This window comes from Miniopterus schreibersii (genome assembly GCF_964146895.1).
Source record: "Miniopterus schreibersii genome assembly, chromosome: 8".
Lineage (NCBI taxonomy): Eukaryota > Metazoa > Chordata > Mammalia > Chiroptera > Miniopteridae > Miniopterus > Miniopterus schreibersii.
The window spans coordinates 74,182,570-74,205,007 of NC_138109.1; the positions used below are offsets into that span (position 1 = coordinate 74,182,570).

At 46.8% G+C, this 22,438-nt stretch overlaps 1 protein-coding gene across 1 annotated transcript in view; it reads left to right on the forward strand.

The window, feature by feature from the left end:
* The window catches only part of TXNDC5 (thioredoxin domain containing 5), a 26,895-nt gene continuing 4,457 nt past the window's right edge, over positions 1–22,438 (forward strand). The window contains exons 1-8 of the mRNA XM_081146223.1: positions 1–281; positions 3,701–3,850; positions 8,787–8,892; positions 13,739–13,835; positions 16,471–16,586; positions 18,514–18,600; positions 19,208–19,348; positions 22,316–22,398. Coding sequence (XP_081002349.1) covers positions 16–281; positions 3,701–3,850; positions 8,787–8,892; positions 13,739–13,835; positions 16,471–16,586; positions 18,514–18,600; positions 19,208–19,348; positions 22,316–22,398 — 1,046 coding nt within the window. The 5' untranslated portion in view covers positions 1–15. The remainder of the gene's footprint in view (positions 282–3,700; positions 3,851–8,786; positions 8,893–13,738; positions 13,836–16,470; positions 16,587–18,513; positions 18,601–19,207; positions 19,349–22,315; positions 22,399–22,438) is intronic.

The following is a 22,438-nucleotide window of genomic DNA, read 5'->3' on the forward strand; positions in this document are numbered from 1 at the left end:
GCCAGCCCCGCCGCGATGCCCACGCGCCCCGGACGCCTCCTCCCGGCGCTGCCCCGGCGGCTGGCCCGGGCCGCGCTGCCGCTGCTGCTGCTGCTGCTGGGCCATGGCGGCGGCGGGCGCGCGGGCGCCAGGGCCCAGGAGCCGGGCGCGGCGGCGGACGAGCTCCCCGCGGCGGGCGGCGAGGACGGGCAGGACCCGCACGCCAAGCACCTGTACACGGCCGACATGTTCACGCACGGGATCCAGAGCGCCGCGCACTTCGTCATGTTCTTCGCGCCCTGGTAACTGGCCGCGCCTCCTCCTCGGGCCCCGCCGGCGCGGGTGGCCCCCGCAGACCCCGCAGGCTGCGTCCCCGGAGCGGCCCTGGGCCGGGGCCTGGGGGGCGCGGGGCACCGCGGGGGCGCGGGGGCGGGCGCGGGGCGGTGCGGGTGAGGCGCCCGCGGCTGACGTGGCGCTGGGCGGCCTGGGCGTGCAGGAGGGGGCGGTCCCCACCCGAGGGCCGGACTTCGCCGCCCCTCCCCCCGGGGCCCCTCCCCCGAGTCCGGGACTGGGCGAGGGCAAGGGCGCTCGTCGACCTTTGGGGCTGCTGGGAGCCCGGAGGCCACCCCTCCGTCCCCCGCCCCAAACTTGCTGCGTGGCCGGAGGCGCAGGCCTGCCGGAGGGGCCGGGCCGGTGGGCCACGTGCGCCCGCCGCCCGCACCCAGGGGTCCCGCCGCGCCCGGTGCCGTTCGCGCGCTGCAGGGCTAATGGTCTGCGTGAGGGTTTAATTGAAAAATAGGAACTCACGAAGGTGTGGTTTCATACTTCGTGTGTTCATCAGGTGGGACGGGGCGGCCCCGGCAGAAGAGGGTCCCTGTGCTACCGGAGAAGCGCGAGTGCGAATCCCGGGGGCGCCCCCGAAGCGCGGGGGGCGGGGGGGGGGCTGTGCCCGTGGAGACGGCCCCCCGGGCCTCCGCGGCGGCCCCGGCCCCTCCTCGCCTTTGCTGCCTGGGGGCCTGCTCGTCTAGAAAGGGAGACGAAACGCTTGCCTGTTGCCACGGTTCTGGGCTAGGGGCCAACCCCGGGGACCCCCACCCGGAGAGTTGTCCCGGGACTTCCCGGGGTTCACCCATCACAGGGCGTGTTCTTCCAGGGCCTGGACGCCCCAGGGAAGGGCGGCTCTCGGGGCAGAGCCGAAGGCTGGAGTTTGGGCCCAAGGCAGTTTGCAGGCTTCCTGCAGGAGGTGGCGCCCGTCCCAGGGTCGGGGAGCAGCTCACTGAGGTGTGGGAAACAGAAGATGCCTAAGAAAAACGGCCTGTTCAGAAAATGTGCTGGTGGAAATTGGAGGAAACTAACCCCCCCCCCCTTTTCTTCCCATATTCAGGCTTTTGCTGTATTTCATTCAGTTCATTTGGGGCGGGCTTGAGTCACAGCTGTCATTTATTCACAGTGCTTCAAGTTCCCAAGAACCAACTGACCTGGGTTTTTAGAACCACTGTGGTATAGAAAAGTACCTAAAATAATTATTTCGTATCAATAGTTACGCTGGGAAGGAGTACTCTCGGTGTAACTATTCCAATTATGTACACTGCCTAGTTGGAGTTAATTCCAGTGGAATAAACGTGCATTTTCTTTTTTTCTTTTTAGAAGAAAAAGTGACATGTAGACATAGTAAGTCCATGCAGTGCCAATGGAGTTTTAATTTTGGAGTCTGTAGTACTCACCAGCTAGTGTTGGACTGAGTGAGGCAAATTTGAGCCCTTGGTACTAAGTAAATTTCTTTTTCATCATATGTGGTTTATGATCTTTTAGGTGGATGCCCCCAGAAAAAGTAACAAAGTTTTAATTTTGCTTCCGAATAGTGTACTACAGAATACTTTAAACAGATGTGTGGCGTTTTCTATGATGACATTTAAAAGTTAACTTCAGCAGCAGATTGGAACTCAGAATATGCTGTGGACTCCCCCTTCCCACTCATCTCTTTCCAGTTTTAGTCTCTGTGGGATGTTAGGAGCCCACCTGTGATTTGGTGTCAGGGGTACCATGTAATGCAAGCACTGATCTATGTATTTTTGCTCTGAACTTGACTGATGTAGGGTAGTCCTGCTGTAGACTTTGTGCCAACATCTTCTCTAGGGCTAGTGTGCGGGTCACACTGAGCCTGATGGTGACAGTGAGGTCAAGGTTGGGGCCACCTCCTTGGGAGGACCAGGTAGCTTTGCCCTATTACATGGCCACAAGCCTCCTTCTGAATGCAGCTGCTGTCTCAGAGGTTCATGCTGTAGCCGGAAGGGTCCCAAACCAGAAGTTCCAACTACATGGCACCGATGGATCTATCACTGAGAAATCACCAAACACTTAAATCTACACCAAGCACGTGCTAGGTATGGGGAACACAGTCGTAAAAAGGATAATGCTGTCTTCTTGGCCCGTGTACCACATACACTTACATATAACACTGGTTTCCCCTCACAATTATCTTCTGGAAAAGAGGGAATCATATTGTATTCGAGTCTCTTATAAAGCAAGGATTATCTTAGCTGCCCAAGAAAGTGCTGCTTAGGGAAGGCACATTTGCTTGAAGCAAACTTTTTTTGTGCTACCTTTAGTTGAGTGTTATGGAGGTCATCTGTCAGAAAAGAAAAGAGAGAGATTTGATTTGATTGAGAAATTATTAAGAAGATAAGCAGGTTAAAGATCACTTTAAAAAGCAGTACAGCAAGTAGTTACATTGTTGACATGAATACACACTTAGCGGGTGAGTGGGGGAAAAAATACCCATGTGCCATAATGATACCTGACTGTACTTGAAGCTTGAGATAAAGTTTCTAGAATTCAAATATGGCACTGCAGACAGCTGACAGTAAAGATGATCAGCTATATGACTCAACAGATTTAGTTGATGGGAAAGATGCTGATGATGTGAAAGGCAGCAAGAAGCAATAATTCTAAGTTAACGTTATTTTAGATGATCAGTGATTTAAAAAAGCTCTGTGTAGTTAAATTCATGCAATGAATATTATAAGCATACATTTGCTTATATCAAATTCAGAAGTTTGAGTGGACACAAACTTTTTTTAAGCTTCTCATTGGAGAATATGCAGAATTGATTTAATTTTGGGGTTGCTTTGCATTTGCAGATACTTGGTTATATGGTAGAGGAGACCTGACTAAACAATAAAGGGGCAATTATAGCAGGAAGCCGCAGTAGAGGGAGAGAAGAGAATGGGCACAAAATAGCCTGGGAAGTCAGGGCTGACTTCTTGGAGGAAGTGACACCCAAACTAAACCTGAAGGACAAATAGGAATTAGCTAGGTGGGTTTGGGGAGGAAGCGTTAGAGAGAGTATATAGTGATTCCAGGCAAGCTAAGCTCTGGCCCTTTCAGAAAACTGCGAATACTGCAGTGTGGCTGGGGGTAGACTGCAAGGGAAAGAGGCAGCTAGGGTACAGAGGTGTAGTGGGAGGTCAGCAGGGACTGAATCACAGGATGTAGCACAGTACCTTGCTAAATTTGGATGTCCTGATGAGAAGAATGTAGGGACTTTCTGGTGGGTTGTAAGGAGGGGAGTGAGGTTCTGTACTAACTGAGCTAACCCATCTCTGCTGTGGTGTAAAGGAAGGATCAGAGAGCCCCATTGTCCCATGGAAATGGCTGAAGAGTGGGTTGGGCATCCTCTGACCCTGCACTCAGTTTGCTTGTTCCTCTCACCTTGTTCCAGGTGTGGGCACTGCCAGAGGCTGCAGCCTACTTGGAACGAACTTGGAGACAAGTACAACAGCATGGAAGATGCCAAAGTCTACGTGGCTAAAGTGGACTGCACGGCCAACTCAGACGTGTGCTCCGCCCAGGGGGTCCGAGGATACCCCACGTAAGTGCGACGGGCACATGCTTCCTGTATCTTCCAGGTTTTCCACATCTTTTGGCCAGCTGCCGTTGGCCAAGGAAAGTCTAAGTTACATTTTTGGTATCTTCCTTTGTAGGTCTGAGGAGTGAGGAGATGCTGAATTTAAGCAGGCAGTCCCTGGTGTTAGAAAAGACTATACTTAACACTAGGTCTATATTGGCTTTTTGTACCTTGTATGGAAAAAGCCTTTAATTAGTGTTGGGTTTTCCTGTTTATAAGAGCGGTCTCCATGAGGTCCTGTCACGTTCAATGTTCATGAGGACATTGCACAATGAATGCAGATTTTGTCATCAATTTAGTATGAATTTTTGGTCACTACTGTATTATTTCTAAGCATCTTTCCTAGAGTAATTTTCCATGTGACTAGCACAAGGCTATTTCTGTTGGATGGAAAGGTAACAAAATAGAATACAGCGGTTCTGACAAGTGATGTTCTTTACTCCTTTGACAGTTAAAAGTTTTTTGATTTTAAGAAATAGAAATTGAAACTGGCTTAATAAACAAAAGGGGATTAATGAGTAGGCTGTGAGGGACACTCTGAAACTCAGCTACAAAGATTTGGGGGCCTGTTTCTACTTCGTCCCCCTATGGTGTCTTAACTTTCTGGCTCTGCGTCTCTCTGTTGCAATGGTGGGCTTGGGCACACCACTAACTGGCCCAGCTTGGATAGTCCTTGTGGCCAGAGAGGCAGGATCTTGTAGGAAGACAGCAGCCCCATTCAGACCACATGGCAACTGCCAGAGTGAAGGGCCCTTCTCCAAAACAGGGAAGACACCATTTCCAGAAGGATGGGGGAGGGGTTGGCTACTGCACCTCCCAAAATGTTTGTTTCCATTGATGAATTAAGTAAAGTCTCTATAAAACCTGAGCTTAGCTTCAAACCTGGGAGTCAATATGGAAAAGAGGAAGGAGCTCTGGGCAGGAACCTAGAAGCCAGGGTTTGAATCCCACTCAGCCCTACCATCTACTTGTCATGGAACTCTGGCTACATTGTTTAACTTCTGAGTTTAAAGTATGGTGCTGATATCCACCTGCACCCCCCTAAACTGTTATTAAGTAGAATATGTGCAAACACCAATCTGAGCATACCCAGTAAATGTTGGGTTTCCCTAACATTTGGAAATTTGGCATTTCCACATAGGACTCCGGAACTCTTGGTCTTTGGTGAATGCTTGCTAATCTAAGGGCCATAATTCAAGTCTACATCAAGTCAGATCAAATAGAGATAAAATATCCCACTATACACACCTGCCTAAAGGGCTCCACATTCCTATGCTTCATAGCATTGCCTTTAAACTCTGCTTGAATAGAGAGTTTCCCAAAGAAGTGGTCACTGAGTAGTGGGAGCAGGTGAGGACATGGATGCTCACCTGTTGAGAGCCTGTTACTTCAAGGCACAGGGGCAGCAGAGATGGTTGGCTGTGGTGGCCACTCTTAAAACAGCTGGCCGTCTGTGGCCACGTGGCTGTGTACACCACAGATGTGCCTCAGGGAAGGGGAAACAGCAGGAGCTGTAACAGGGCTGAGACGGCACATGTTAGAGGGCAGCAGAGAGGGGATTAGAGGGTTCCACCTGGACCTGGCTATACGAGCTTATCTGGCTGCAACTCCATAGATGCTTGTCACAGATTTTATTTTTTTATTTTATTTTTTATTTTTTAAATATATCTTTATTGATTTCAGAGAGAGGAAAGGAGAGGGAGAGAGAGAGATAGAAACATCAATGATGAGAGTCATTGATCGAGCCCGCAACCCGGGCATGTGCCCTGACTGGGAATCGAACCCCGATCGCCTGGATCCTAGGCTGACGCTCAACCGCTGAGCCACGGCCGGCCGGGCCTTGTCACAGATTTTAAAAGATCTGTGTTGGGTCATGTGTCCTGATTTTTATTTAGATGATACAGTCTCCCAAATAAAGCCATGCATTGACTTTGTGTTGTAAAAATAAAGTTAAATGAGCTTCACTATGCTGAATGTGGTTTGGGAAGAAACCTCCATGACCATGACACACAGGTGCCTGAGGAGAGATGTTTTAAATTGAAGCAGGAGGCAGAATGTGCTGCATAAAATGTAGTCATATTAGGGCATCATAAGTTACCTGTTGAGCTTTTACTTCCTCTAAAGCAGTACTCACCTCATAGAGACGCTGCAGGGCCTGAGTCGCACAGTGAATGTCAAGGCCTGAGCGTGAGCTGTGCGTCAGCATGTCTGCTCTTACGTCCTTCCTGGCACCTTTAGCTGGAGGAGGGTTGGAGAGGGGGGCATTTGGGTTCCCTTGCCCCTACAGCGGCTAACTATGCTCAGGAAAATGTTGAGGTCTTCCTGTTGAGTCAGGAAATAATCTTTATTATCTGGGAAAACGTGAGGAGGGGCAGGGCTGAAAGAGGTTTCCTAGGGCTGCGTAACAGTGCCACAAACACGCTGGCTAAAAACAAAAATTTATTCTCACAGTTCTGGAGGCCAGAAGCTTGAAATCAAGGCAGTAGCAGGGCCATACTCCCTTTGAAATCTGTCAAATCCTTCTTTGCCTTTTCCCTGCTTCTGGTGGTTTGCTGGCAATCTTTGGTGTTCCTTGGCTTGTAGATGCATCACTCCAGTCCTCCCTCTCCCCGTGGCCACCTCCTGCATGCAGGCCTCTCTGTGTGTCCAAATTTCTCCTTTTTATAAGGACAGTCGTAGTAAAGGAGGGCGCACCCTATTAGCTGCAGTTGAACTTACCTCCATAACATCCTCTTTCCACATAAGACCACATTCTCAGGTACTGTGGGTTAGGACTTCAACAGATCTGTTTTGGGGGACACAATTCAACCCAGAGCACCATCTCATCGCTTGTGGTAGAACTTTTGTCACACTGTTTTCCAGAGTGAGCCATAAACGGCGATTTTTCTCCCCTACAGTCCTCAAATGCCCATATCGAGGTTGGTGATAGCAGAATAGTTTGGGCCTGTACTTTGGCCTTATACCTGTGGCTGTCTCTCCATCACTCCTTCATCTCCTTCTATAGTGAGAGTTGAAGTCTGACTGAACAGTCTATAAAGGATGCTCTAATTCTATCCCCAGGCTCTATGAACCGTAGGAAGAATCTCAGACTTGGGCAGGCAGAAAGATTTTCAATCCAAGAAGAAGAGATTTTAAAAAATTGTTTATTTTGTTTTTGCTCAAAGCACACCAAAATAGAAAAACATCACAGGTTGGGTTTTACTGATTTTTTTATATATTTTTAAAAAATAAATCTTTCTTGATTTCAGAGAGAGGACAGGAGGGGAGAGAGAGAGATAGAAACATCAATGATGAGAGAATCATTGATCAAGCCCGCAACCCGGGCATGTGCCCTGACCGGGAATCAAACCCCGATCGCCCGGATCCTAGGTGAACGCTCAACCGCTGAGCCACGCCCGGCCGGGCAGGTTTTACTGATTTTTAAAGTTAGCAAAGAAATGGGGAATAAGCTTGACAGCATCTGGTCCTTCCTGATATTTTGAGGATTCTGAAGATCTTAGTGGAGAGAGGTGCTTAGAAGAGAGAAGGGAGGTGGAGGACTGTGAGCATCTTCTAGTTCTCTGGGCAAAGCACGTATTTCCAGAGCTTCACTTGGTCCCACGGGTGGGGGTGGGCATTCATAACTGTGAGATTATACTTTTGAGTTGCTTAAAATGTTAAACTTCAGGAAGTCATAGGCATACCGGCCAAATCTAGTTAGACTTTGGTGTTCTGTTATGGTTGTAAAAGTATAAGCTACTGGGAAGTGGCACATACATACTTTGTTGGAAGCACATTAGTAATGTCGCCTAAGCCCATCACAGGATCTCATCACCTGGGTGAGGCCAGTAAGCCGGTTTTAATTCAAATACCTACTGCAGCCAATGTGTTGGTTTTCTCGTATAGCTGTGAAACTGCATTTTAAGGCATTTGGGGAGTTAGCTAATCAAACACACAGCTCTGATCGCTGCACATCTTGACTTCTTAAATTCTGACCCTGCCTATTGGGCATCTACTAACAAACTCCAGGTACATGCTGTAGAAGTGTTGGGGTGTTTGAGGTGACAGGCTTGCCAAAAAAAGCTAGTCTGTTTTTTGTTTTTTTGTCAGTAGCCACATTTCCCTCTCCATCCTTGACACCTTCTATTTATTCTGTCAGTAGAAGAATTCCCAATTCCTTGACACTTTCTACAAAGTTTCATCTAGAGCATATTTTCCCATGACCAGGGGCAGGAGACAAGCTCTGGAAGCATTAGTTGCAGCCTCTGGTGATGTCTTTTGCTCACCTCTAAAGGAGTGCTCCGCATCCTATCTGCAGATATCTTTAGAGGCGAGTATGTGGAGAAAAAAAGAAGATTCCTTCTCTGTGGGGAAGTGAATAGGCTATCAGCCACTGTCAAAGTTGTTCTTATAGTTGGAGACTTGAATTCTCATGATACCTGGATGTTCATGCTCTGTAAGAGTCGAGGAGCTGACATGGCAGTCTGGAAATGCAATGATGTTTCTACTACAGTTATCATTTAAAGAAATAAAAAAAGCAGAATGTAAAACTACCAGAGCCTGGGAGGGAAGGGTAGCAAATGCCTGGCAGGGAGAGCTTGAGAGTTCTGCAAAGCCAAACACTTGCAGCTGGGGGTTTAATTCACAGCTTCAGGGTTGATGTGTTCACCTCAGCTGTATTTTTCTTGAATACAGTATAAAACTTTAAAAATTTTAGGATTATTGAATATATTATTTCCTAGAATATTTTATTTTATTTGCAAGTTTTATCAGAGAGTGGCAGCTACGTACCTGGCTGCAGCCCATTGATAACTCATTTTCTAATCGCTTCACTAAAGCAGTTTGCTCCCTGATATGACAGCGCTCTTAGAGGAGTTTGAAGCGCTTTAAAATCTGCTCTAATCCTTTGTTACCCTTTCAGCTTGAAGTTTTTCAAGCCTGGCCAAGAAGCTGTGAAATACCAAGGTCCCCGGGACTTCCAGGCACTGGAAAACTGGATGCTGCAGACGCTGAACGAGGAGCCCGCCGTGAGTGCCCAGAAAGCCCCTCCCTCTCTTTCTTCCTGCCTTTTTGGGTAATAAAGAGGCCAGTTTAGGTGAAAAATTAAGGATACCATTTTAAGGCTACTTTTTACTTTTTTATTACTCATTGATATAATAAGTAAAGATTAAATTCTTTTTCCTTCCCAATTTTTTTTTATTGTGGTAAAATACACATAAGATTTACCATCTTCACTATTTTCAAGTGTACAGTTCGATGGCATTAAATACATTCATAATGTTGTACCACCGTCACCACCATCCATCTCCAGAACCCTTTTCATCTCTAAAACTGAAACCCTACAGTTAAACACTACCTCCCCTATCGCCCTCCCCCAGCCCCTGGCAACCACCATTCTACTTTTTGTCTCAATGATTTTAACTCTAAGTATCTTATGTACAGAGGTACTTAGAGTTAAAGATTAACCTTTAAAAACTTTTTATTATGGAAATATTCAAACATGCACAAAAGTAGAAGAGTCTAGGGCAGCGATTTTCAACCAGTGTGCCACCAGAATTTTTAAAACATGCAATATCTGACTATTAGGGCACTGACCTCTTTTCCTTAGACTGTCAAATAAAAAAACAACAACAGCCAACACAAATAGCCATTGGATGTGAATGAATGAAAATGATAATAATTTTTTTGTCAGGTCGGCAAAAAGTATATTTTTTGGTGTGCCGCAGAATTTTAGTAATTAGTTTATTCGTCATGAAATGAAAAGGGTTGACCGTCCCTGGTCTAGTGAGTGATGTATGAATGATGTGGGGTGTAATGAAGATGGTCCCATGTGCTCACCCCCCAGCTTCAACAAATATCCCCATTTTGTCAATCTTGTTTTGTCTTAGCTGCCTCCCTGTCCCTTGTTTGGCTGCACTCAGTCCTTACCAAGTGTCATTAGTGAATATTTGAGTGTGCATCTCAGAGATAAGCATGTAGTACTTTCTAATGTGACCTCACTCTCACCTGGAATACAGTTAACAGTTATTCCTTAGCGTCAGAGATCCACTCTTGCCCACCTGGGGTCAGGGCCAGGCCTACACCAGACTGTCCAGTCCAGGCCAGCTTTGGCCCATACTCTCCACCTCCCACAGCTACTAGCTCGATCTCACTCCCACTCACTATATCCAAAGTGTGAATCTTTCCTTTTCTTCTCAACCCTGATTCCCTAAGACCCTAACTGGCTTTGCTGATAACATAATTTAATACTCTTAAAACTTTTAGTGTCTTAATGTTCCTCCCTACACTAGGGATAATATCAGGAAATTGTGGAAACTGTATGATTTCCGAGAGATTTTTTAGAAACATAACTCTGTGTAGAATGTTACTAAGAAATACTTATAATCCTCTCCTTCTCCATTTGACATTGGGAGTCTTGATTTTTTTATTGAAATCATTGGGATTGTAAATCATTCACTGCGTGTCCCTTTGCATGGTGCTTTCTGGTGAGTGCTGAGTGCCAGTCCATGGGGCTCTGGGGGCTTTGGGGTCTGTGGTGTTGTATTGGTGGGGACTGGAAAGGTGGCCAGTCTTCCCATGCTCAATGTTCCTGATGAAAAATTTAAGAGCAGCCGAAGTCTGTGAATGTAATTTTAATTTAAGCACTTATCTGAGACTACTTTATTGTATCAGATAGGTGTTCACAGATGTAAAGGTGGCTTGTGCTCATGTGCAACTCTAGTGGTCTTTCAGGGGCTCAGCTGCTATTGGTGTCATTTTCCAGGGTGTCTGTGTGGTCCTTCAACTCTCCCCCAAGTCACAGCTAATCAGAAACCTGCTGCTTCCTACCCGTACCTGTATTCACATTTTAAAGTCTATAAGTATATGGTGAAGAATGCTGGAATATGGTGTTGAATAAGCTCACCAGAGACTTACCTAATTTTAGGTAACAGGGAAAACCACAAACCTCTCAGGATAATTTGCATGAAGGCTGGGGAGCCAGGTGTGACTTTCATGTAGATTTAAACTTTAACTTGTTTTCTTTATGAAAATGTTCTCTGATGAGAGGAAGCTGATTTTAAAGAGGATGTAATAGTCTCAAAAAAACTTTTAAAATAAACTTTTCACCAAAAATAAACAATCTTAAGAAACCCACAGCCAGTATTAGGATGGCTGTGAGACTTCATCTGTGGGCCAACTTCCCGTTCGTAGGGGACAACCTGACATGCAGGCTGGGGAGGACTGTGGGGAGGGCCAGGCTCAGCGTAGATGTCCTGAGAACCAGTGTCCTGATTCTGGTGTGGGAGGGTGTGGTTGCATGGAATCCACCCATGGCCACCCTAGAGCCACAGTTGACCCACTGGCCGTGTCTTAGTCCCTCAGAGCAACAGGGACCTCAGACCATTGCTAGAAACAATGACAGTGTGCCACACTGTACAAAAGCTCAAATATTCCAACTTTATATTGCAAAGTGAAGTCCTTTTCAGTTTGAACTTTGCTGTTTATTGTAAGCAGACATTTTTTTTAAAGTTTCTCTCGTCTGTATTTATACCTAAGCGACCTGATACGTGCATTTTTATATTTAGACAGGATAAATTTAGATTTCCCCCCGAGTGCATGGCAATCGTAAAGAAACTCAAAGGGAAGAAAACCTACCATTTCTTACAGTCTACCCCAATTTTTGTATTTCTGTGTTTGCTTCTGTGTTTTCCTCTTAAACAGTTACACTCATATAAACATAGTTTACATCGTAAATGATCTCCTTACGCAGTTATTTTGTCTTTATGCTGGTCACGTATCATGTGTATTTGCCATAGTTCACCTCTTCTCTGTCAATGGATGTTATTTATAATTTCCTTCATCAGAAATGGTATAAGGAACGTGTTTTATCTTTTTAAGGACTTTTTTCCCCATCAGTGATGTTTTTAGAATATATTCCCAGACATAAAATAGCAAGGCAAAATAAAATAAAAGCAAGACCACTTTTATGGCTCTTGATCAATATGGGCAGATTTTATTTAAGAATCTAGAGTGTGCCTACTTCTGTTATCTACTGTGGTGTTCCCATGCGGCGTCTGCCACAGAGCACAGAAAGTGATGGTATCCCCTAGCTGCCATCGGTGACTTTTAATACTGAAAGCCCTTTGAACATCTTACAACGCGCAGAGTGCTTTGTTCCACCTGTTGGAACTCACCGACTGTTCACCTAGCCGCCATTCTCATCATTGGGCTTCCTTTGTGTGGGTGCCTGGCACCTTGGGAGCTTTGACAGGACAGCAGCAGAAAGGAAAGCTCCATGGGGTTTATGATTACAGCGCTGTGCACCTTTGAGCCGTCAGCACTTTTATTTTACTTATTTATTTTAAATATATCTTTATTGATTTCAGAGAGAGAGAGAAACATCAATGATGAGAGAGTCATTGATCAAGCCCGCAACCGGGCATGTGCCCTGACCGGGAATTGAACCCCGCTCGCCTGGAGCCTAGGTCAACACTCAACCGCTGAGCCACGCCCGGCCGGGCTGTCAGCACTTTTAAAGCTTTTGGTGACTTAACTTGGGTATTCTTTTTATTAGAAATATGAACTGCCCGTAACAATTGAGTAACATCCATGTGTCTACAGCAAAATGGCAATTCAGTGATCTCTTCACCCCAGCTGTACTGGTCTCAAAAATCGACAGACTTAGAATTGTGTAGTTAGTACTATGGTAACTAAATAGTTATGCTCCTTGGTGTCCGCTCAGGTACTGGCGGAGCATCTTTTTTAAAAAAATTTTTTATTGATTGATTTTAGAGAGAAACACTGATTCGTTGTTGCACTTATTCATGCATTCATTGATGGATTTCTTTTTTTAATCCTCACGTGAGGATATTTTTTCCATTGCTTTTCAGGGAGAGTGGGAGGGAGAGAGCGAGCGAGAAACATCGCTGTGAGAGAGACATTGACTGGTTGCCTTCCGCACGTGCCCTGACTGGGGCTGGGGATCGAGCCTGCAGCAGAGGTACGTGCCCTTGGCTGGAATCAAACACGGACCCTTCAGTCCACGGGCCGACGTTCTGACCAGAGCCAAGCCGGCCAGGGCCATTTGATTTTCATATGTGCCCTGACCAGGGATTGAACCTGCGACCTTGGCATATCCAGACAATGCTCTGACCGACCGAGCTCCCTGGCCAGGGCAGAGTCGTCCTTCTTAAAAAGCCACTTCTTGCACCTTCATTGTGTGTTTCTGTTGTAAACTCAGTCACGTGAGTTACATTCTTTCTTAAAAGTACAGCTCATGTTTGCACTGGGTTTTTCTTTGTTGCCATAATTCATCTGGATTTACCTTCTCGTCACCCACTTTTCTCTCATCAGTCCTTCCAGGTTTTACCTTCCTTCACGGTTTTCTGTTACTTGCTTTTCACCGTGTGTGAATAAATGACAGCCAGGCCAGCCTTTTCTCGGGTGGTTTTTTGTTCTGTTTTGCTCTCTTTGTGCCTGTAGGCACTCCTTCCTTCAGATCCATCAGGAATTTCATTTTGTATTCTATGTGAAACCTCAGATCACACTTCAAAGAACGGAACAGAGTGCTTGTTGTCGGAGAAGCTGCTCTTTAGTTTGTCTGCTCCATTTGGTTGGGTTTGGGGGCAGCAAAGGACAGGCTGGGGTGGGGATGGTGGTCATCTGCTTCCTGAGGGGCTTCTTATTGAAGTTTCCCAAAGACCTGACAGTCGAATCCTGCCCTGGCCTCTCCCAAACAACAGCAGCCCCTAAAGGTTCAAGATAGCCAGGTGAGGAAGGAGATCTGCAGAAGGCTCTAGAGTCTAGACAAACACAGGTCTCCTCCTCCTTGCCGGCTTTCACTAAGTCTTCACAGACAAACTCAGTGACTGTATTTTTGTTTCTTCCTATTAGACACCAGAGCCAGTAGTAGAACCACCCAGAGCCCCTGAGCTCAAGCAGGGGCTGTATGAACTTTCAGCGAGCAACTTCGAGCTGCACGTTGCACAAGGTAAGGCAGGCGGATCTTGTGGGCGTTCCCAGTGGGATGCACACCTCAGAACCTGACCACTCATTACTTCTTGACTTGCTGGGCTGGTTCTTGCCACCTGAGAGCTCATAGAAAGCAGCTTCTGTGGCATAAGTAAGGATTTCCCTCTTCAGGGACCATTAACACCATTGTTCAGTGCTCTTCCTCTCCTCTTTGTCCATGAGGAAATGAGAGTTTTCATGCTAAGCTAAAGCCTTCGATGTGAGAATTTGGAGCTCACAAATCGTGAGTGACACACCTAATTCATACACTAGCTGGGCAAGTGCATCCTTGGACAAGAAAGTGTGTGTTTATATTAATGTTAATCATATGCTTATTGATCTGAGGCAGAAAATAAAACTTTCTCTTGTCTGCCCTGGCCGATGTGGCTCATTTGGTTGGAACACTGTCCCGTGCACTGGAAGGTGGTGGGTTCAGTTCCCAGTCAGGGCGCATACCTAGGTTGTAGGTTAGACCCCCAGTCAGGGTGCATATGAGAGGCAACTGATCAATGTATCTTTCTCACTTTAATGTTTCTCTCCCTCCCTTCCTCTCTAAAATCAATTAAAAAACAACTTTCTCTTAATCCGTTTAAACTAGAATTTAGTTTGTTTAGTGGAACTATTATAACGTGAGTCAGAGTACGTGTTCTTTACACTTAAAATCTTTTCTTAGAGCACATCTCATTTTTCAAAGTGGTCTCTAAATATGGAAATGATCTGTTTGCGTTTCTGATGTTAATAAGTTCTTCACGCATTTCAGAAGAGTTGGCTCAGTAGTGAATGACTTGAGAGCACATTCAGCTTTCTTGCTGACTCCATTCTCAAATGCTACCAGGGAGAGGCATCCTCCCCTAAGACTGGGTTGGAAATGTGAAAGGGGCTTAGAATCGTATCTGCCCTTGTGACTTTGTGCCTCCAGGGAGTCAGCCCCACCCCACTCAGTGTCTGATCAAGTTCCCCACCACACTGAAGGTCAGAAATAACCGTTGTGCCTTCAGCTGTCTCCCATTTCCCTTAGAGATGGCTGTTTCATTTGTGCCAGTGCTCTGACAGTGGAACTCTGAGAGTTTTCCCTGCAGGGGACTCGCTTTAACTTGAGACCAGCTTGGGCTCCCTACAAATGTGCTACGAGAATCACCTTGTTGTAGACCATTTCCCACAAGCCACCTGGCCCCTCCCTCAGCAAGGCCTCGCTGAAGGGCAGTGTCTAGCTTGCTGCCGGTGTTGCTGGCACAGGGCTCTCTCCTCAGAGAGCAGCTGGCTGCCCTGCAGCTTCCCGTTGCTACTCTGATGGGTCCCTGGATGTCGCGTCTCCACCTCCCCACACAACATTAGTAGCAGTTAGAAACGGGCGCAGCCTTGAAGCTCAGTTGCTAATTTTTTGAAGCAAGTTTTTCACCATTTCCTTCAAATGGGTCATTGCCATAGTGACGAGGCGCTGCTGTGAGTGTGGATGTGGCCACCTCCTGCCCAGTGCCAGTCACATTTCAGTGTCTATTGGTTCCTTTTCTCTATGGCCACAGCCTGATTTCAGTCTGGTCTCAGCCTGACATCTTTTAGGCCCCAGGATGGTCAAGGTAGAACAGCCTAGAAATACATCTTCAGTGTCTAAATAATGATGTTTGAGGGTTTGGGTTTTTCCTCCAGCCGAGGGAGTAATAATTAGTTTTTTAAGCCTTCTGTTTTATTGTGAAATAAAACACAGATACAGGAAACAAATGTAGGGCTTAGTGAGTTATTATAAAGCAGTCACCCTGTAACCATTGTTGAAGTCACCAAGAAGTGAACCTGCCTCCCTCCATGCACCCATCCCAGTCCCAACTGCCCTGAGGTGGCGCTGTCCTGATATAGGGAAACGGCTCCTTGCGTTTCCTTACAGCTTCCCCACCCCAGTGTGTGCTCCTAAATGCTATAGTTTAGTTGGTCTTCTAAGTATATCTCATAAGTCTTTAATTTACATGTACCCCAACATCTCTTTTCCTTCCTTCCGTTTGGTTTGCTCACCACGTAGGCTGTTTGACCTGTGGAGTCCCTACGATATGGCCTTTACTGGCTGTGCCCCCATGGCATAGCTTAATGTGTCCCCGATTTCTCTGTTTATTCCCTGTAAACTGCTACTTGGATTGAGAGACATCATCAGTTTCCATTTGATGTTTTTGGGGGTTTGGGCAAGACTTCATAGCTGCTGAAGTCTCTCTGAGGTCAGCAACCATAGCAGTCACTGCCTAGATGTGTTCATTCATTCTGGATACCAGATGCTGCTGCTCTGAGTCAAGCATCCTGTCTTCATTTTTTTAGCAAGAGAAATTTGCCCTGGTTTATCAGTTGGTTATCCAAGCCAAGGTAAATGCCTGATTTTTTCCCCTTTGCTTCCAGTTTTCCATATAAGTGGGTTCCCTATTGTCCTCCAAAGATGACAAATTTGTTTGTGTTTTGAGGATCGTTAGGAACTCATAGACATTTTTGATGGAGAGTCCCTTTTTACCTGTGAAGGGTTCATACTGGGCTGAGCTTTCCAAGAGGACAAAGATGAGATGTTCCCATTCAATCTCTAGTTAGGTGTCATGTAAATTACACTCCTTTCTCCCCCTTTTCTGCCTTGGCTCCCACGGAAGGCGACCACTTTATCAAGTTCTTTGCTCCATGGTGTGGTCACTGCAAAGCTCTGGCTCCGACCTGGGAGCAGCTGGCCCTGGGCCTCGAACATTCCGAAACTGTCAAGATTGGCAAGGTAAGTGAAGCCCTTATTAAACTGGAAATAGACCGCTTTGGCTGGATTAATTAGCCCATTATTCATTCCGTGTGCAAAGTCGCAGACTTGATTTATTATTTCCATTTAGTGTGCCACTTGATAATTCATTTCACCTTCACAGATGGCAGCCCGGTTTCGAGTGTGCTGGCTTTTCCACAACCCAGAGATAAATTATGGCTTTGGCTCCTTTGTTTATTTTGAAGCGATGGCCAATTCTGAATTGGCAGCCCCAGAGCCCTTTCTGCAAAGATAGGGGGCGAGCCTTAGAGAATGTTCACTGGAAGTACTTGGACACTGTCCACATTTGATCTCACCCAAGAGCTCTTTCCTGAAGGACCCTGGGCTCTGCGTGCCCATAGGCACGCGGGAGACCCTCCCTGGTGAGCCCCAGCTGCTCTGCTGCCTGGAATCCTGTCCAACTTTTCCCACTTTGCTCAGAGAAGCCAGAAATGATGTCTAACAGCTTCTGTGTAACTGGATTTTCTCAAAATATCCAGCAGCTTCTGCCCCATCGAACACTTTTAATCTTATCCATCCTCTGGCACCCACCACACATCCCTGCCTGGATTTCCTTTAATAAAAATCTCATTGTCTACATTGCCGGCCATTTCGTAGACAGAAGTCCCGCTGTGTGTCCAGGAGCTATAGTTAATAAGATAGTCTGCTCAGCGTGGTGAGATGGTCAGAACCATAAATTTGGGAGTTAGACAGACCTCGCTGGCCAACCCGCAGCAACTTCTCCACCCCTCACTCTCCCTCTTTGTGAAACTGAGTTGAGGTCTAACTGGTGGGCATGAGGATGAAAGTAAGAAGTTTAGCATGGAGCTTGGCATGGAGCAAATGGCAAGTGAATTGTACTAGTCGTTAGTCAAATGAATTTTTCAGTGTTGCCTGCGACACTCAGTAATGTGTCCTAATATACATGTGTGTGATTATATTTATTGAGCATTTCATGGAAGTAATCATAATCTTCTTGTCTTCCTGTTCCTTGTATCCTCACTTTATCTTTTGAACTTTGATGGGAGGTTATTTTTATTTTCAGTTTATGTCACTAAAACAGACTCAGTCTAAATAACTGCCGTGGTCCTTCATCTCTGGATGTGTGTGTGCCTGGGTTAGACTGGACCCAGAGCCTGCATCCCCTCCAGATTTCAGTCGCAGGCTTCCTATGCTTCGGGTTAGCACTGTTAACTGCTCTCTGACTTTGGTCTTGCCTGATAAAGTAACATTTCCACTCTCCATTATTCACAGTGAGAAACAACCTAGTCCCACACAGCTGATTCTCGTGCCAGTAGGAAAAGAAAGAAGTGACTTAGGATGAAGTATTTCATGAAAATGTTGAACAAGCAGGATCTTATAAAGATTTGAATGAAACAAAAAATGTGAAGAGCTGTGATAGTTGGTAAATGGAGTTTATAGACTTAGGGACATAGTATAATCTTAATTTGACATCTTTTCAGTTTTATATTTATCAAATACCAAGTACTTCTATTTAAAATTGGCCACTTGCTCATCCTTGATTTTAAAACTCTAAGTTGGAACGTGAGAATAAATTTCTAAGCATTGTGACTGGTGGGGTGTCTGTCACCGATGCCAGGCCTGCCCCTCCCCTGTGTCAGGCTAGGCTCCCCTTCACCTGTTAACCTGCGCAGGGTGAAGTGCTGCTTCCTAAAAATGGGAGAGAGAGTCATGTCTCTGAAGTGAATGTCGTCATTCTCTCTCCCTTAGCTCAGGTGTCTTTGGGGCAGTGTCTTTAGGAAAGGTTTGTGGAAACTGCAGCCCGCTACCTGAGATGCTACAGATCAGGGGCTTTAGAATTTAAAAAAACCCAAAAAACTCCCAAGTAGTCCATTTTTGTCAGGAAGGTTCACAGAGGTGCTGACTGGCACTGTGGTTTGACTTGCAGGTGGACTGCACACAGCACCATGAGCTCTGCTCGGGAAACCAGGTCCGCGGCTACCCCACGCTCCTCTGGTTCCGGGACGGTAAGAAGGTGCGTCTTCAGTCTCAGTGGTGAGACAGACGTTGCTCTTACTCACCATGAGCTGAGCTGTCAAGGGGCTTGACAGGCGTGCAAATTGCCAGAATGGACCGTTTGGGCACCGGTTTAAAGGATACATGTAATGAAACAAAAATGCCTTTCTCTTAACTGATAAGATTTGAGTAGTTGAGAAAAATTGTCAGTTATTATACTGTTTTGAAACCTTTCATTTGGCTCAGGTTATCACTAGAATAACCCAAATCTGTCGTACGGTAACTGAGATCTGGTCGTGACCGCTGAGCAGGGTCATGTTCACTCTTGGTAAGGTTCTCACTCCCTCCCTGGCCAATGGGCAGCTTCTCAGAGTACCTGTGGCGGCAGCCGGGCTCTGCAGAAGGAAGGAGCAGGAAAGTTCTCTCACCAAAGCCAAACCCTCGGGTTATAGTCCGTGCTCTCCCATTTAAATCTGCGTGTGCAGACATCACACAGCTCACACAACCGTGGGAAGGCACCTGATGGCACGTTCATGTGGGTGAGTGGGGGAGGGGGAGGTTTGTGTGGTTCCAGCACTTAAGTGTACTAACTTGGCTGTGTTTCTGTGTGGCCCTTCTCTGGACAGATTGACCAGTACAAGGGAAAGCGGGATCTGGACTCGCTGAGAGAATACGTGGAATCACAGTTCCAGAATGCGGACAGGGGCGCCCCAGAGACCCCGCCCTCGGAGGCCCCAGTGCTGCCTGTAGAGCCCAAGGCTGACAAGGTGGGTGCCTGCCCCAACGCCTCCCGCAGAGGGCTTTCTCCTGTGATGCTGGGGACACTGACAATTTGAGGACAGTACAGAGCAATTCAGATGGTTGGTTACAGCTGACTTTTCAACATGAAGCGTTTTCTTTGACTACTTTTACATGCTTATAAGGGCAAACAGAAACAAAAGCTTCCCTGAAATCCTTGTAAGGAAAATCCTAAGAGTGGAGTCAAGACTCCGGGAACTTCCTCCTTTTGATTAAGTCAACACTGTGCTTGAGGGTATTTGCTCTGAAAGCTTGTCTGCTGCCTTGTGGGCTGCGTCTCTGTTCATTTCCACAACATGCTGCAGGCATTTTACTTGAGCCTGTGGTTTATAAGGACGGTGAAAGATCTATAGAAAGTTGAAGGCAGGTGCTGGAGGACCTTTAATTTGCTCAGCAGTCTCTGACTTGCTGAAGGTATCTTCATTCATTCCGACAGTGTGAGGTTTTAGATTCGTTCTGTGATTATCGAGCCCTTGTTATGTTTCAGGCACAGTCCTTGGCTGCCAGGAAACAAAATCAAGTACGGCCACGTTCCTGCCTGTGCAGAGCGATGGGTCTAGTGGGGTACATATGAGATCACATACATGTAGGTGTTGCAGGGGCTCTGATAAAAGTGTGTGCAGGGCCAGTCACTGTTGTTTGAGAGAGGTGGGGGCAGATAGGCAAGAAGTGTCATTGGCGAGCTGACAGGTGCACCAGTGTTTGCTGGAGAGGTGTGAGGAAGGCCTGCCCCGTGGAGGAGCATGAGCCAGCAGCACTGTGGTAGATCAGCTGGGCGTGATCGGGCAGGGCCGCTGTCGGCTGAGGGACGGGGTAAAGAGGAGGACAGTGCAGGGCAGGACGCGAGAGAAGGGGCCATGGGAGCTGGGCTGCAGAGGACTTTGTCAGCCAGCCAAGGACTTGGGGATTTATAGGGACTCATGGAAGCTTTGAGTTTTAGAAAGATGACTGGCAACAGTGTGTATGAAAGAGATGGAAAACTGGTGTATTAAGTGATAAAAGATGGTGAGACCCCAAACTAAGGCGGTGATAGTGGGATGGAGAGCAGGAGACCAGCCAGCATAAGGAGTCCAGCTCTGAGCGCAGTTAGGAAGCTGGGGTCGGTGGGGTCTGAGCTGACAGATTCCTGGCATCGCTGGTGGACAATGGCACCAAGCATGTGACGGGCCAGGGGTGAGAGGTGATGCATTCAGTTTTCAAGCTGTTGATTTTCAGGGCTGTGGTGGATATTTAGGTGGCGATATGAGTGGACAATTAAATAAATATTTGGAGCTAAAGCAGGTTGTCTACACTAGGTTTATGTGTCTGAAGTTTTAGGTAGAAGCCAACACGGAAACCATGGGTGAAAATGAGATTTAAGGGGAGTCAAAGTCATGTTTTCCCAGGAACACAACGCTTGGATTTCCTAGCTAAGAACTGTAAGGCCTATTTGTCAACATATCTCCAAAACAAAATACTTAAAGTTGCTACTTCAGTTCACACAACTGTACTACTTCATAGCATGCCAAGGTCTTACCTGGGACATTGGGACATTGAGGGCAGAGGGAAGGCACAGGGCGCCCTTGTTCCTCGGAGAGAGGGCAGCGAGCCAGGTGTGTCTCAACACCTCCCCACTAACCTCCCACCCCTCAGCATGTACAGAAGAGATCACAGCGTACTGGAGCCTTCTCTCCCTGAGCCCCAGTTGTTTGGAATTGAAAAAACCAGTGGAGCCACCTACCCATTCTCCCAGGGTGGGGGAGTAAGAGGCCTCTTCGTCCCACAGCCCATCCCTTAGTTGGACTCTTGCAGGTGGGGGACTGCCTGGGTGTTAGTTAAAAGTTGAAGTTTTGGTTTAAGAAGTAAACAAATGACTTTGTAGTTGTTATGACCACATATGTTAGAGGAGTGTGTGTGTCATGGTGGTTAGAAAGGTCATCCCAAATTGAGTATAATTATATACTATGGATGTTTTCATCAAACAGAGAACGGTTTCTATTTATAATAAAGTTTTCCACCATTAAGTGGGGCTTTCAGTGAGTGTGGCGTCCTGTTTCTGGACATAAAGAAAGATGGTAGTGTTCTACAATGGCCCCCTTGGCACACACCACCTCCCAATCACTGACATGCGTCACCTGATGCCAGACTCAGGCAGAGCAGCCCTGGTACATTTAGCCACATGATAAATCATCCATATTCTTGCTCTCATGAGAGAATAGCACATGTATTTCTGGAGAAACACGAGACATGCTTCTCTGAAGAACTTTGGAGATAGAATCACTGTAGAGCAGGCTGCCTTGTGGCACCTTTCCCCTAATTACACAGCCAGAGCTTAGAGGAACAGTTTTTACATTTACTTTGAATGTAAAAATGGAAAGAAGCCTGTTCTATGTAAAACACATCATTGCCTGTGCTTTGGTAACTTCTTGTAAGGTCTCTCTATGACATAGAGGAGATCATTTTTATGAGTCCATATGCTTAGAGACTGGTCGAGTCAGTGGGAGAAGCCATGTGTACAGACTGCAGGAGGGCCTAACGAGAGGGTGTCTGGACTCTCTGGTGTCGGTGTTGGAGACTCCACGCCTGGGAGGTCAGATTCAAGCCCTGTCCGCTGAGAGCCGACTGGTCCGCACTCCCGAGTCCTGAAGGATAGCAGCTGCACCTGCACCCACCCTGGGCTAGCAGGGAGCAGAGTGCTAGACTGTGCCCTGCCACCCCCTCGAAGCATCTCATGGGCTCAGGACCCATGGGACCTGTGATGAACCTCCGCCCTTCAGAGGCACAGCTCTACCCTTCGTGTCGTTTGTGAAATGCAAGTTGTGTAGGTATTTTTGTGTGACCTTGGAGTATTCATAACAGCACTTAAAACTATTGATTTGTGTTTCTGCAACCCCGGAGCATGCTCCCGCTGTGCTCTGAGTGATGTATCTGAATTGTGGCTTTTCCACCCCCTGAAGGGCGCTGTGTTGGCACTCACGGAAAATAACTTTGATGACACTATTGCAGAAGGATTGACCTTCGTCAAGTTTTATGCTCCATGGTAAGTGGCTCCTTAATTAGAAAGTACTTTTCCTAGTGCA